This window comes from Typopeltis vanoorti, chromosome 2 (genome assembly GCF_054136105.1).
Source record: "Typopeltis vanoorti isolate ZY-2024b chromosome 2, IOZ_Tvanoo_1.0, whole genome shotgun sequence".
Classification (NCBI taxonomy): Eukaryota; Metazoa; Arthropoda; class Arachnida; order Uropygi; family Thelyphonidae; genus Typopeltis; species Typopeltis vanoorti.
In genome coordinates this window covers 182,072,697-182,089,644 of record NC_143550.1, presented here as the reverse complement: position 1 = coordinate 182,089,644, position 16,948 = coordinate 182,072,697, and the positions used below count along the sequence as shown (strand labels likewise).

Genomic DNA, 16,948 nt, shown 5'->3' with positions numbered 1-16,948 from the left:
GAAAAAATGAAAGAGTTTGAGAACAGGAATCAAACCTTGGAGATTCAGTGGCAAACTCTGAAGAAAACATTCATTGATTCTGCCAGAGAAGCATGTGGTGAGTTTGTCCGTAAGGATAAAAAAAATCAGAACTCCATGGTGGACACAGGAAGTTAAAGAGGCAGTGAAGGAAAAGAAGAAAGCATATCAAAAGTTCCTGTCAAATAAGTAAGCTTGTACTCTTAGAGAATATAGAGACAAATGCAAGAATGCTAAACACTGTGTAAAACTAGCTAAACAAAAGTCATGGGAGGACTTTGGCAAGAATATAGAAAATAAATATCAAGAAGGTGGCAAAATATTCTGGACGCTGTTGAAGAAGATTAGAAATGGAGGAAAGAGTGCTGTAAAAGGAGTTAGAGATGATAAAGGTGACATGAAAACGGGAGAAAAAGATATCCTTGAAGTATATGGAGTAATTACTTCGAAAAACTGCTAAATGAAACAAGCAGTGATGACAGCACAGTGGTAAAAAACACTGACCAGGCATGCAGTCAGGAATACATATCCATACTTGAAGTAGAAAAAGCCATCAAAGGCTTGAAATGTGGAAAGGCAGCAGGAGTAGATGATATTTGACCAGAAATGCTGAAGTATGGTGGTATAAGAGTCTTACAGTGGCTGCACTGCATAGTTCAGAAAGCCTGGACAGAGGGACGAATTTCCAATGATTGGAGTAGAGCTCTCATAGTACCCATATATAAAAAGGGAAATAAAATTGAATGTGAGAATTACAGAGGTATTTCCCTAGTGAGTGTTCCTGGCAAGATCTATGCAAGTATACTTGAGAAACATTGTGGAAGAATTGTGAAGAAGAATTGTGCAAGAAAAGCCTTGGTGAAGAACAAGCTGGATTCAGGCCAAATAGAGGCTGTCAGGATCAGATCTTCACTTTACGACAAATAGTCGAGAAAGCATGGGAATATAACAAAGATCTGTATTTAAGTTTTGTCGATTTGGAAAAGGCATATGACAAGGTGCCAAGAGAGAAGCTATTCAATACGCTGCAGTTATATGGTGTCAATGGGGCATTATATCAAGCAATACTTTATTTGAGTTGTAAGTCAGCAGTTAGAATTGAAGGAAGTACAGGAAGATGGTTTAATGTTAAATCTGGTGTGAGACAAGGATGTACATTATCCCCTCTGTTATTCATTATCTATATGGATCACATTATGAAGTAAAGTGGTATTAAACATGATATCAAAATTGGAGATGTTAATGTCAGCTCTTTGCTTTATGCGGATGATGTTATACTTCTAAATAAATCCGCTACAAGTCTGCAAGATTCTCTGACTAAATTGAATAACTGTTGTAATAGATATTGTATGAAGGTCAGCAAGAAAAAGACAAAGACAATGAAAATAGGCAGAATCACTGAAAATGTCAACTGTGTTGTTAATGGAGAACCTCTGGAACAAGTAAAACACTTCAGCTGCTTTGGCACGATTTTTAATGAAGATGGACAAATTCAATATAGAAATAGACAACAGAATCAACAAAGCTGGTATGGTGGGAAGTCAATTGAATAAATTCATATGGAATAAAAGAGAAATTAGTCAGAACACTAAATTAGCTGTATACAAAACAGTGTTCAAACCAGTTTTAACTTATGGATATGAGACCTGGGTTAGAAGTAAAACACTTGACCAAAGACTAGAGACCGTAGATATGAGAGTCCTGAGAAAGATTATAGGTGTGAACAGATGGCATCAATGGCAATAACATATTAAACACAAGGATATTAGGAAAGAACTTGACATTGTCAACATCCAGGAATGCGTTAGCAGAGCTAATCTCAGGTGGTATGGTCACTTAAACAGAATGGGCGAAGAAAGATTAGCAAAACAAGTGTTCTCTGCCAGGTTGGCAGCAAAACGACCCAGAGGAAGACCAAGATATAGGTGGATTGATACGGTACAAAGTGCCTTAGACGATAGAAATATAAGATCTGATAATGTTGGAGTCTTGACAAGTAACAGACTGATTTGGAGGAAAATTGTAGATAGGGAATTAATAATGATGTAATTTTTTTCATGTAGTACTATCATATCCTGTACACTCCTTGAAGGTACATGGCAGGAATTTGATGATGATGAAGTCACATAGCAAAAACTGAAAATATATCTATACTTTTTTATCCTTAGATGTCAGTGGATAAGTTGCTGTATCTGAGAGTAACTCTGTGATCTTAGCTGTGTAGTCTTTAGTGTTGAGGATAACCGTCGAGTTTCCTTTGTTTGTTCTTCTTCAAGTTGGAGAGAGATCGCTTTTCTGAAGGTGTTATATTTTGCTTTGGTGGTCTAGATGATGAAAGGATAACAGCGCTCTTTAATCTAAGATCAAAGACGAGAGTATTGCTTCTATGTTGGAAATAATGTCGACCTTTGGAATATGGTTAGGTGCGATAGCAAAATTGAATCCCTTTTTTTAGTAAGCTGACATCTGGTTGTGTTAAGGAATGGTCAGAGGTTAAAGATTACTTTGTCCTCAGGCAGGCTGGGTTTAGAGTTATGACTTCTTTCATATAATGTATTAAATTTCTTAATTTGACTTTTTTTGTTGATAAGAAAAGACTTGTTGAAACTATTATGTATCATGTTATCAAGAAGTGTCCATAAGTCAGTTTCTATGTTGTTCAAAATGTCTTCATAAAGTCGGAAGCATGTTAGATCTATTTTGCTAAGTTCGTATCTGATATTTTGTATCCTATCATGTAATAGTGCAGGGATGTTTTGAAATATATTTGTTTAACCTTTTGAGTACAATTTTTCTTTTATAACTGTGAAACTTCAACTTGAGAAGGATAGACAACTACCATTTTTAGATATCCTAATCAAAAAACAAGCAGATGGACATAGCCTTAAAGTCTACCGTAAACCAACCCATACTGGACGTTATCTTCACTTCTTGTCTACTCACCACATTTCTCAAAAACTTAACATCATACACATGCTGAAAAATAGAGCCACCAGCTTCATATCAGAAGAAAAAGACCTAAAGGACAAATTAACTCATATATCACAGACCCTGGTAAACAACGGCTATCCAAGAAATTTAATTAAAAAGATTCTTCATAGCAACCCCACACAACAATAACAATCTGCCAAGACTCAATATAAATCCTCAATTGCCATCCCTTATGCAGGAACAGTGTGAAAAAAGATTGCAATACTCTTCAAAATTTTTGAAATTAGAGTAACTTTGAAACCGATCAAGACGATCTAAAACATATAAGGTCACCAAAAAACAGCAATGCCTTCTTCAAATATGCTTCAAACATCCCTTGCTCTTGTGGTCTAAACTACATAGGTCAGACATCAAGAAGTCTTGAAATAAGAAAAAAGGAACAAGTAAGAGATTTTAAAAACAACAGAATAGATAGTTCTGGATTAGCCCTCCACTTCCTCAACACAAGCCACACCACTGAATGGGACAAAAGTTCCAAGCCTTAACTAGAAAAAAAATTTCTGGTGTTGCAATTTCAAAGAAGCCACAGTTCTTCTCCATTCTGAAAGCAGCCAGAAATCAAGGAATAATCCTGCCTGACATACGGAAAACCCTAATAAGATCACTAAGCTTACCAGAATTTAATTTCGCTGCAAACTACAGAGTGTCCACACACAACAATAAATAATGAAACAGACGTTCCATGCATATGATGTTACACGTCTTTTTAATTTTGTTATATTTTATATGTTTATTCTATGTACTAGAGACTTTGTGTTGTCTTTACCATTTGTATGCCCTGAAGAAGGCAAACAGCCCAGTTGGTGAAACTTGTTGGCATAATTTATCATTAAATTTATTGGTCCAAAAAAAAACCCATGCAATCTTATTCTAAAATTAAAAGTCACAGGGATTCAGATCCAATGAGCGCACTGGCCACATTGTACGATGGTGGCTGATGATCCTCTCATCAGCCACCATTGTACAGAGAGATGCATTTTGCTAGCCATTAATATTGCAGGTAATGAGACCAGCAAGACCGAGCTCCTCGAAAAAGAAAGGTCTGATAATGAATTCATTATTCACAGAAAACCATGTGTGGGGAATGAAGCGTAACCTGTCACATACGACCTAGGTTTGCAGTTGCTCAAATTCTGCAGCATGTATTTACAGCACTGTCCAGATGGAACTGAGCTCATCAGTCCAGAAAATGTTCCATGGCCAATCCCTGTCCACTTGAGTCCGAGTAAGAAACTGCAGGGCAAATGCTTTTCATGCACCCTGGTCAGGATAAAGACCAGGGTGCATGAGACTTTGTGAACTGCGCTTAAGGGGTTTGTCTAAAGACTGTGCAATATGCTATGCAGTACTGCTTCCTACAAGTTTTGCCATCCTTTCTTCCTGTAATGGTAAGGCTACTTCCTCCACTGTCAACAGGTTTCCATCCTCTGCCAGGTTTTGACATCTAAGGAACCTGACTCTTCAAATTTCTGGATCAGTTCGCATAAATTATTTGTAGTCATAATACCCATTTTGAATCCCTTTAATGTTCTGAACTTTCACAATGCATTCAAGGCACAGCTATTATTTTGGAAAAACAAGTTCAAGAGAAGTGCACGAGCATTCTGTAACAGTGACTATGCTTTGAAACGTCTGTTCACAGGCAATGAACTGATACATTCTGCAGCCACCTTCTTTTATAGAAGCTTCTTTCAAAGCATACGTGATTATGGACATTTGCATAAATAGTATAGTCACAGTGTTTCACTGCATACCAGGAGTACTGTACGTAATTTATATGTACTACAGCACCATATATCACTTTGGCGGCAACTTTTAGAACTAATGTTGATTTTTGAACAAAATCAAATTCCATTGCTGCATACATCATCATGATAAATATTAAATCATTTCAGCTGAGTATATACCCAGTTACAGTCTTTTAAAATGTGAACTTTAATTATAATCACCCTGTATATAAATGTTCTTGACGACTTCACAGGTACCACAAAATCCATATGTTCACTAGGCATCCACAGATGCCATATGATCATTCCGATGTTTGGTGATGTGCCACATCAGACCCCCCCGCCAACACACATATAGTCCTGTTGTATGCTTTTCTGGAGCCTTCGACTCTCTGAATATATACAATAATATATACAAAAAACTTCTGTGAAATCTACAAATAAATGAAATACACAGGAACTAAAGCACTATGAACCATTTCCAAATTTTCACTGCAGCGATACAAACATTATGAGTTGTATAACATTGAGCATAGCTACGAAATTTATATTAGTTTAAAAGAATACGAGGTAAGATGAGACTGTACAGATTCAATGTTAGATCAAAAGTATTTTGATAAAAATTCATGTTAAAAAAAAAATATATATATATATATATAAATATTATTATAGACCTGTGTAGCTCAGTGGAAGTGGTGCTTGCGTTCTCTGTGCTTGGTTGTTCGAAATTAGACTTAGGTTCAAGTTTAGTCGTCAACTAGAGGAACTTTTCCTAAGCCTATTTTCAACCGGTTCCCAAGTTATCTCTCGGATGGGCAAGCAGGTTTTTTCTCCTGGAAACTCAGGTTTTTCGTCCTGTTAACTCAAGAAAATCGACCGTAGTACCCACATTATTTCAGACAGTAACATATCCTGTTAGGGTTAGGTACCAAGAGATGACAGCACTTGTTTGCCAGCCTCTTCATCGGTGGTTACCTATAATTAGTGACAGACATGGGCCAGCTATCTTTGATTGGCTACCAGTGGAGACTGAACTGCCCACTCAGTCTCCAAAAGCTAGATAAGGTTGAAAGGCCTCGCCTACTCCCTATAAGGGAATAAAAAGTATTAGCTAATTTTTTTTTTATTATTATTATATTTTGCTGACTATGAACCATTTCAATAAGAATTCTAATAAGTATAAGATTATCCAATGTTTCTATGTATGTGTGTGTGTGTGTGTGTGTGTGTGTGTGTGTGTGTGTGTGTGTGTGTGTGTGTGTAAAATGCATTTTCATGCTTATCCCAATTTTAATAATCAACTTTAGACTCCTAGATCTAACTTGAAATGAGTCAATATACTTAGAAAAATCACATTAAATTTCATCAAAATCTGAAGTCAGATTAACTCTATTATGAGTAGAGATTGGAAAATTTTATAAATCAAAATCTCTAGAAAAACTGCAGATTTTGATTTATAAAAATTTTATTTCCTCTTGTATCCAAAAATTTTAAAGTAGATGTAACTTGTTCTAAAACTGTAATGCATTCCTAAATTGAAATAGGAAACTGCAGTTCTACATAAGTGTGATTCCACATAAAGTCTGATGAACTATGTGCAACATTAACTTACCTCTTGCTTGTCTTTCAAGTACTGCTGCTTTGATTTCCTCCAAAAATGTCATTGGTTTAAATACTGCTTCTGAGTGTAAAAATGGTGGAGGATAAACTGAATCAGGCGAATGATGAGAAGTTGTTAGTGAAGAAGGATGACTGTCTTCCAAAGGAGTAATTACAGGTGAAGATAAAAAAGTATTCTCATCTGTATTCTTTGATAACTGAAAACTGTTTTGGAGGAAAAAGGAATAATTTCTGAAAACATGCTAAATTTCTGTTCAAGTATATCAAATTAGTTTTTATTCAATACTAATATTGTGTATGCATGTACATACATGTACAAACTATTTCTGAATGCTTTAAACATTACAATCACATTGTGTATCATCATCTTTGTTAAATATATCAGAGCATATGATTATAATTACACTCTTCATGGCTTCAATCCATACTAAATCTATCTGATGATTTTGGTTCATGGTGGTTATTGATGACAGTTAACTAAATAATAAGCAATACAATGAAAATAAATTACATGAATCTCACTAAAAAGACAAACACTATTTTGCACTTATGAAATGCTTTCTTAAATTATGTAACAAAGCAATAGTTTTGATCCATCAAAATGTCACCACCATCATCAGATTCCTGCATATGTATCCAACAAGGGCATGCAGGATGCTATGAGCATATTACATAACTCGTCAACCAAAAAAAACTTGCAAACACAAAAAAATCATTAAACTCCCATACATCCAGAACACACACAAAGCTACAAACACATTTTTAAACACTATAAATTTGTGTTCACCATAAATCAAAAATTGGCAACACTAAAACCTACAAAATCTCACATATACAAAGAAATACTAGAACACCACATACTTTACAAATTTCCTTGCTAACAAGATTGTGACGCCACCTACACAGGTTCCACAATCAGATCTTTATGGGCAAGACTACAGGAACACTTCTGTGACTGCAACATACCAATCCCAGAACATTTAAGCAATAAGAAATGTTATTATTATTATTATTCAGGCCTCCATGGAGTCAAAAGACTCATCATGGGAGGTCCTTCCTAAGAAACACAAAGTCTATCAAGACTCATCGAGGGGAGGTCCTCCCCCCCCCCGTTCAAAATTATTTTTATTTTTCAACATAATCACACTTAAGACTAATACATTTATTCCAGCATGAGTTGTGTGCAGTAAATTTCCAGCCACAGTGTCTGATAGTAAAAATGTCTCCCACACTCTCGAAGAAACATACCCTACAAATCGACAAAGTCATAATAGTAGATATACAGGAAAACGAAACAACGCTTAGAATACTGGAAACAATAGCCATAAAATGTGATGAAAACTTAATAAATGTTCACTTCCCCCTACATAATCTCTAAGAGTTGGAAGCTCCAGAACATAAAAATTAGGTCACGACTCGAACCAATAGAAAACAACACAGATACACCCCAAGACAAAAATACCAAGCCGACATGACATAGCCTCCACTTTTCCCACACTCTCCGAAGATGACACACAGTTGAAAGAGCTCACACCCTGTTACTCCCACCCCTAATCTTGTTTCATCATATTCTATCCTTCTCCTTTCCCCAAAACGTTCTACCTTTTACCTTCTTCCCAAAGAATTCACAGTCCTTTTGTCTTACCCGCAATTCTTCCACATCTCCCTATATCCACATTTCCAATCCCCTTTCCTGTCATACTTCATCATATGCTAGATGGTGCTCAATAAGAAGACAACCAGGAATATCCTACAAAGGTATGTCCAAAATTATTCCTTATATTCTTCATGTATCTGTTTTTAAAACATCAGTAATGCCCTAAAAATTGAATAAAAAGCCAGTGACATCATAAAAGGGGTATTCCTAAACAAAAATAGGCAAAATAGACATAAAAATGAATAACTAAAAAATTACAATTTTCATTATTACTAATTAGTGTCCTATAACAATTTGTTTGTCAGATCTTTAATAATGTCAGATCTAAAATTTCTGATTATTTAAGGCACTGCATAAACTCACTTAGGTCTTGTTCTTTCTCTCTTTCTTTTTCTGATATTTTGGCATCAAACAAATTCTACCAACCTTTCCTTTCTCATTCTGCTTAAGTGACCACAATGCTTTAGATTAACTTGGCTCACACATTTTTGTGTACTTTATTAAGTAGTTGATAGTACAGTCACTCCCATGACAACCTGCAGGAGATACATAGTGTCTTTCAGTATTGGACATTGAACTACAACTGAACTCTGCCAAAAGAATATCTTCTTCTTTCTTCTTTAGTATTCTGCAATTGAGCAGGTTCTTCTTTTAGTAGCAGAAACCTTCCTTCCACTCTCTTCTGTTCTGAGCCTTCTCTTTCAAGGTTGTGTACCTGTCTCTATTCAGCATGTCATCTAGCATTGTTTTCCTTACTCTTCCTCTGGGTCTTTTTCCGTCTATTTTTCCTTCGATGGCATCTCCGATGATTCCATTCCCTCTCAGAATACATCCGATCCCAGTTTCCCTTGCTTCTTTTTATCCTCCTTAACAGACTTCTTTCTTCATCTACTCTTTTTATGACCTCTTCATTAGTTATTTTATTTGTCCATTTGATTTTTTTCATTCTTCTCCAAATCCACATCTCAAAGCTTTCCAAAATCTTAATTACGTACATACATATAATGAGCTTCCATAGCTCAGTCAGTATAGACAAAGCCCTTTGATCGGAAAGACCTGGGCTAGATTCCTGTCTGTGACATGAGGAACCTTTATCTGGTCTCTTTCAATGCAAGGTGAATTAGCTGGTCTCATATAGAGTTAGGGGATTTTTCATCCCCCAGAACAGGCAAACTGGCCTGTGAACACATGCACTTACAGACATAGGACACTCCAGAAGCAGAGGGCTAACCACCTGATCCTCGAATTATAATTGCGGTTGCAAAGTTCAAGAACAGTTGGAAGGCTATGGGTGCTTAAGTGCCTGTGAAGACCAATGATGGATGAATGAACATACATATAACAGCAGATGACACAGATACAGGGATAGAATGTGAACGGTTTAATATTTTCAGGGAGGATAGAGAAGACAGGATTGGGGGAAGGGGAATACTGCTGATGCAAGCAGAACTGTAGCCAAAAAGATGAGGAGACATGCAGGAGGATGGCAGTTCTTTTGAGACAGTCTGATGTAAAATTGGGGCCAAACAAAATATATGGTTGTTGCTGATACAGGCGAGGGGAGCCAGAGATGATATGAAAGACATGCATAGGCACAGCAGATTTCTACGAGTGCAGGTCGAAATTATTAGAGGAGGCTGTAATAACTATGGAGATGTAGATTGGAAGGAGGAAAGATAACGTATCAGGAAGAAAACTGAATTTATAAATCTACTGAGAGAAAATTACTTAGGTATCATGTGATAGAGAGAACGCTAGGTATGAGTGTTGGATTTAGTGAGAGGATCAGAAGAAGCATCCACCAAGGAGGTCATACTGCCTCCAAATGGGGAAACTGATAATGCAGTCTTGACTTGGGAGGTTGCAAAACGTGGAATTTTCTGTCAAGAAAGGGATATGTGAAACTACAAGACAGGTGATAATGACAAGCTTGAGAAGAAGCTTAAAGCTGTGCCATGTCATAAATAACTGCATCAGGTAGGAGCTAGATAAATGTATCATTAAGCAAGAGCTATAAAAAAAAAGTATTGTGGAGATGAGCTGTGACAATTGAACTCCCAGAATGTATTTGAAAAAAAAAAAGAACTAGACATTAGTGGCTATTGCCGTCTTCAAAGTAGTCCCCTTGTGCATTTATACACTGGTTTAGATGGTGTTCCCATTTTTGGATACAGGCCTGGAACTCCTTTTCCGGAATACTCTCGAGTCCTTTATCACATTATGCTGGATATCAGCGATATCAGAAAATCTTCGTCATTTTAGCACAGTCTTTAATTTTGGAAACAGCCAGAAATCACAGGGAGCTAAGTCGGTTGAATAAGCAGGATGACCTAATTCAGTAATAGAATTTTTGGCCAGAAACTCTCTCTCACGATGAGTACACTAAGGCCTAGCGCATTCTCGTGATGGATAATCCTCTTGTCAGGCCACAATTCAGGTCTTTTTCTCCAAACAGAATCTCGTAATCTTTTCAGCACCTCTAAATAGCACTGTTGGTTGACTGTTTGTCCCTGTTCAATGAATTCATAGTGGACTATCCCCCTTGTAACCAAAAACATACACCAGCATGGTCATGAACTGCAAACGTGACATGAGTGCTTTTTTTTGGACTTGGCGAACTCGGAGTTTTCCACTCCATGTTCTGGTGTTTTGTTTTGGGATCATACTGGAAGCACTAAGTTTCGTCACCCATAATTACTCTCGGAAACATGTGCTTATTTGCAGAAAGATCATTTGCAACTTGAACTTACCACTATTTCTGTTCGTTCATCAAGATCCGAAGCACAAACTTCACAGAAATCTTTTGCATACCAATTCTTCAGTTAAAATTAATCTGTTTCTTGATTCATTTGCAATTCATCAGCCATTAATCACACACTTAATCGTCTGTCAGACCAAACCAAATTTCGCACTCTATTCACATTTGCACGAATAGATGTGAACACCGACCCACTTCTGGGGTTGGCATTCACATCTTCTCACCCACATTTGAATCTCTTATACCACTCAAAACACACTTGACTTTTTCAGAAGCTCCAACGTTTTAGTATCAGTTTTGCCGATTTTCACACAAAATTTGATGTTAACATGCTGCTCCAAATTTCAATCACACATTTTTACGCCAAAGTTTACATGCAGATCTCTATGTTTTTGCAATAGCAAACTAGCAAATGGTGCACGCATTAGTTAAAAGATGTACCAGCATGATTACTCATGTGACTCCAACCAAATCACCACATAGGCAACACTATGCAGCCATTCCAGGAATTAAATTGTCACACCTTGTACAAATAACGAGAAAGATGATCGGCAAACTCACAAGCAGTGCAAGTCAGGCAAGAAAGGTCACCAACATGGTAAGAAAAGCAAAATCAAATTATAATAAGAAACTGGCTGACCACACCAAAGGAAAACTCAAAGAATTCTTTCGTTACATGGCAAGGAAGAAGAATGACTATGGAAGGAAAACTTTAACAAGTGCTGATGGCAGTGAGATGACAGAAGCAGACAAAATAGTTGGGTTACTGCATAACCATTTTGCAAGAGTCTATAATCCAAGTGAAGATGTTGCTGTGACATGTGAAAGCGACTGATTCAAGAACAGAAACAGATCAACTGGTGGTTTTTAAAAATTGCAAAATCTAAATGTAAATACAGCCATGAAATTAGATTTAGCTATTTATATGTATTTTCCTCCCTTTTCTGCCCTGTCCCTTTAGAGGGGGGAGGGGGTTTCAGCCACCCTAATGAGTAATTAGGTATATATATTTTATGACTGTAAATCCATCAGTCTCAGACTAGTTTGCCTGTTCTGAGAGATATAAAACCTGGGTTGCTGAATGAAAACCCTCTACCTCCATATGAGGTAAAGGGTTTTCTCACCTTTAGTGGAAAGAGACCAGATAAAGGTTCCTCAAGTCATATACGGGAATATCGAACTCAGGTCTTTCCGCCAAAGGGTAAAATAATTTCTCTGCATAAGGGAGGCTGTAAAACTGCAGTTTTAAATTATAGACCAATCAGTAGAATTCAGGAATGGGTGAATAAGGATATGATATTATATCCTTATACAGAGATTTGAAATTTAGAAGATGTATTGCTAAGGTAGCTCATAAGATTACTTGGTTACTGAAGAACACACTAACTAGTAGGGATAAGGAAGTTATTCCTTTTTATTAGACTTTGATACATCCACATCTGGATTACTGTGCTCAAGTCTGGTCTACTAGGTTTCTTGGGGGATGTGGTAGTGGTGGAGAAGATTCAAAGGTGAGTAACCAAGATGGTGAATGGTCTGTGGAATGTTCTCTATAAGGATAGATTGAGAGTTTGTAGGTTGCAAAAGTTGGTTGATAGGTTAAAAAGTGGAGATAAGATAGAAACATTTAAATTAAATTAAAGATACCAAGAAATCATATTCTTGGTTTAATTCTTTATCCAAGTGTAAGCAAACAAAATTTGCACATGAAGTATTTTCACGACTAAGTTCTTGTATATAAAAACTAATGACTTCGCATCAGTTGCCTTAGTCACGTAATGCAAAACACATCCTTTTGGGTGTGTATAATGCTAAGCATTATGACAAGGACCACTACCCAGACTGATTTTGACCTTTACTGAGGTCTCATCAGTGGGAGTCAGACCCAGAGGTGATACTAAAATTAAAGTCATATATTTCCCACATACAGGGTGTCCCAAAATTCATGCAAGATTTAAATTTAGAGACATTTGTGCGGTAAAGTGTTGCTGACGAGAAAAAAAAAGACAGCGTGACAGCTGACAGTTCAGGGTTATTAAAAATGGAGCGCTACACGAAAGAACGACGCATTTTCATTGTTGAACAATATTTTAAAAATAATGAAGGTTTGGCAGCTATAGTTCGCAATTTTCGTACAAAATATGGTCGGAATAGTGATTTAACTTCATCAACTGTGAAAAGATTAATTAAAAAAATTCAAGGAAACTGGATCAATTAGTGATCTTATACACTCTGGCCATCCTTCAACAAGTCGTTCAACAGAAAACATCGAAGCAGTTCGTGAGAGTGTTGCTGAGAGTCCAGGAACATCAATTCAGCACCGTGGTCTTGAATTGGGCATTTCGAGAAGCGCTCTACAGCGTATTCTCACGAAAGATTTGCATCTTTATGCTTACAAAGTTCAATTGACTCAAGAACTGAAGCCTACTGACCACACACAGTGAAGAGAGTTCGTTGAATGGATCATGGCACAACAACAAGTGGATGCTTATTTTTTGAACAAAATCATCTTCAGCGACGAGGCTCATTTTCATCTTGATGGCTTTGTTAATCGACAAAATTGTCGCATTTGGGGTTCAGAAAATCCACAAGTGATTGTTGAGAAACAAATGCATCCACAATGTGTCACTGTTTGGTGCGGATTTTGGGCTGGAGGCATCATCGGTCCATTCTTCTTCGAAAATGTGGCTGGTAAGGCAATAACAGTTAATGGTGCTCGCTATCGCGGCATGATAATCCAGTTTTTTGTGTCTAAATTGCAAGATATGGATGCGGACGACATGTGGTTTCAACAAGACGGTGCCACATGCCATACAGCCCGAGAAACAATTCAATTACTGCATGAGTCATTTCCTGGTCGTGTAATTTCCTGTTTTGGTGATCAGAATTGGCTGCCCAGATCATGTGACTTAACGCCATTGGACTTTTTTCTTTGGAGTTTTTTTAAGTCTAAGGTTTATGCCAACAAGCCCACGACCACCCACGCCTTAAAGGAGGAAAGTGAGCATTGTATCAACAAAATTCTGCCACATTTATGCAAAACAGTCATGGAAAATTTCGACAAAAGAGTGCGCATGTGCCAGCAAAGCCGTGGAGGCCATTTACCCGATATGCTATTCCATGCATAACCCTATACTGTATACTTTATGAATCAACAAGAAATTACAATTTTTAATTAAAAATCTGTGTTTTCTATCAAATTTACTTCTTGTGTGAATTTTGGGACACCCTGAACAAGTAGTAGTAGCCTCCATAGCAAAATTGGAAAAACAATGAACATTGCGTCCTTCAACTGAAAAGACCTCGGTTCGATTCTTGTTGTGATAAAGGGAATCCTTATATGGGCTTTTTCAATTGAAGGTGAGTTAGCCGATATCATACAGTAGTAGCAGGATTTTTTTCTCCTGGAAACTCGGGTTTTTCATCCCGTTTACAGACAAATCGGCCTTCAGAACACACGCAATTTACAGACAAAAAATACTATTGTTAGTGGCGATGGTGGGCGATAGATGGCGTTGATGGTTGTAGTTTCGTGGTTGGGGAATTGAGTGATGGTGGAGAGGATGAGGTGTATTTGGTGGAGTGGTGTGTCCTCCCACGATGAGTCCTTGGACTCCCTGGAGGTGTTACGTAGTAATAATAATATTCACATGAGTTTCTTCAAATCATTCCATGGACGGTATCCAAAAGTGGATAAAGTAAACAAGAAGATGATGGGCCTCCAGGTAGTGAGAAAGTGGTTGCTGATGACCTTATCCATCACTTTCAAGTATATTGAGGTGAGGACACTTGGATAGACTGAATGAACCAACCAATAATAAAAGGTATGACGGGAAAAATAGACGTATGAATGTGAACATGAACAAAATGAAGGATAGAGTGCTGTATGGAGACTCGTTAGTACGAGGTGTGTTAGTAGAGGATTTGACAAAATCGTACCAACCTGGTGCGACCATAAAGGACGTAACTGCGTCTATTAGAGAGCAAAAGGAAAAGGTGAAAGAAATGATTGTTGTGGCAGGTACGAATGATTTGAAAGGAGATAAAATGGAAATGATAGAAGACCTGAATGAATTGTTTGAGGTAGCAAAAGAAAAGAGTGAGAGAGTTAGAATGATTAGTCTTTTGCCACGGTATGACAGTGAAATGTTTAAAAGGAGGGCCATAATTGCAAATGACTTTATGCGTGGGTTATGTATGACGAGTGGTGTGGAATTTGTGGATGTGTGGAGTGAGTTTGATGGGCGAAAGGATCTATATAAGATGGATGGCTTGCATTTGAATGGTTACGGTGTAAGAAGACTTGAGAAAGTGTTGCTGAATGTAGTGGATGTGCAAATTCAGGGAAAGTAGATTTGTTAGAGGGGGGTAGAGATACAGTCCTTATGGAGGCAGTTGAATGTAAGAATGAATATAATATGCCAGAGCAGATAAGGACAACAATCTGAGTCGGATAGTTAATATAAGGCATCAAGGTAGGGTTGGTGCTAATGGGGGTCTTAAATTCATGTACACTAATACTAGGAGTATTAGGAACAAGAAGGAAGAGTTTTTGGCCATGGTTGGCACTTCCAGACCACAGGTTATAGGTATTAGTGAAACATGGCTGACTGTAGATGATATAACTAGTGGGATTGAATGTGATGGGTATAGTGTGTTCAGGAATGACAGAGAGAATAAAATGGGGGGAGGAGTATTGTTGATGATAGCTGATGAGCTCCAGCCAAGGAGAATAGAAGTTGAATTGCAGGATAGAGAAAAGAGCACATTTGAGGCCATTTGGTGTGAGATTGTGGCTAGCAGAACTAAATATACAATTGGGTGCTGCTATAGACCAGGTGATGGAAAAGATGGTGGTGACAGTATGCACAAGCAAATAGAAGAAATGGGTGGAAGGAGGGCGATTATTATGGGAGATTTCAACTATGGTCGCATTGACTGGAGTGAGGAGAGGACACACGGGAGGAAGGAACTGGATTTTATGCGGTTATTAAGGGATAACTATCTGCGACAGCATGTAATGGAAAATACTAGGGGTCAGAGAGTGCTTGACCTAGTAATTACATCTGAGGATTTGGCTGTAACAAATATGACCACATTGCCACCAATCGGTGAGAGTGATCATAGGGTCTTAACTTGGGAGGTGGCTAAAGGTGTAGAATTTTCAATTAAGACAGGGTACATGTGGAATTATCGGGCGGGAAAGTATGACAAGCTTAGGAGTTTGATTGGTTCAGTGCCATGGCATGTACAACTGCAAGGACTAGAAGTTGATAGTGCATGGGAGGTAGTTAAGAAGTGCTTGCATGAAGCAATGGCTGACTATTGTATACCTAGAGTCCGAATAATAAATCAAGTGGGGGTTAAATGGATGAATAACACCATTAAGCTTGAGTTGCAAAAAAAGAAACAACTATCGAGGGAATTTAAGGAGAAGGGTGACCGGCAGGCACATGAATGGTATAAAGCGCAGGCCAGAAGGGTGACGAGTGTGGTAAGAAAAGCAAAAAAGGATTACGAAAGAACATTGGCCATGCAGGCTAGAGAGAATCCTAAACAGTTTTTTAGATATGTAGCAAGTAAAAGGAAAAATGTACATGGCAGATTGATTTTAAAGAATGCCAATGGTAGGGAGGTAACTGAATCAGTTGAGATAGTTGAGTTACTGAGTGAGCACTTTGCAAAAGTATATCATCCAGGTGGTGACATTGCAGAAATGAATAAACCAGTAGATTATACGGGAATTGTGGTTAATGAAGTGGAGGTGAGTAGTCTATTGCATAACCTCAATGTCAATACATCTGTGGGATTGGATGGTATACCAGCTCGTGTTGTACGAGAAGCAGCTAAAGAATTGTCAGTACCCTTGACCATTTTGTTTAATTTGAGTCTCGGGTCTGGGTTAGTCCCGAGCGGGTGGAAAGAGGGGAAAATAGTTCCACTGCATAAAGGTGGTTCCAAGACTGCTGTTGTAAATTACCGACCGATTAGCATATCAGGAATCATTGTCAAGGTCTTAGAGAAAATAGTCAAGAGGAAAATACAAGATTGGATAGAAGAAAATGGGATATTGTATCGGGGACAGCATGGTTTTGTGAAGGGTAGGTCATGCCTCAGTAACTTGCTCACGTATTATAACACAGTGACGGCTGAACTGGATAAGGGTAATGGGTTTAC

General features: G+C 37.7%; 1 protein-coding gene across 1 annotated transcript in view; it reads right to left on the bottom strand.

The window, feature by feature from the left end:
• LOC150109710 (uncharacterized) overlaps window positions 1–16,948 on the bottom strand; it is a 493,008-nt gene that overhangs the window by 95,427 nt on the left and 380,633 nt on the right. The window contains exon 20 of the mRNA XM_090403026.1: window positions 6,349–6,560. Coding sequence (XP_090259152.1) covers window positions 6,349–6,560 — 212 coding nt within the window. The remainder of the gene's footprint in view (window positions 1–6,348; window positions 6,561–16,948) is intronic.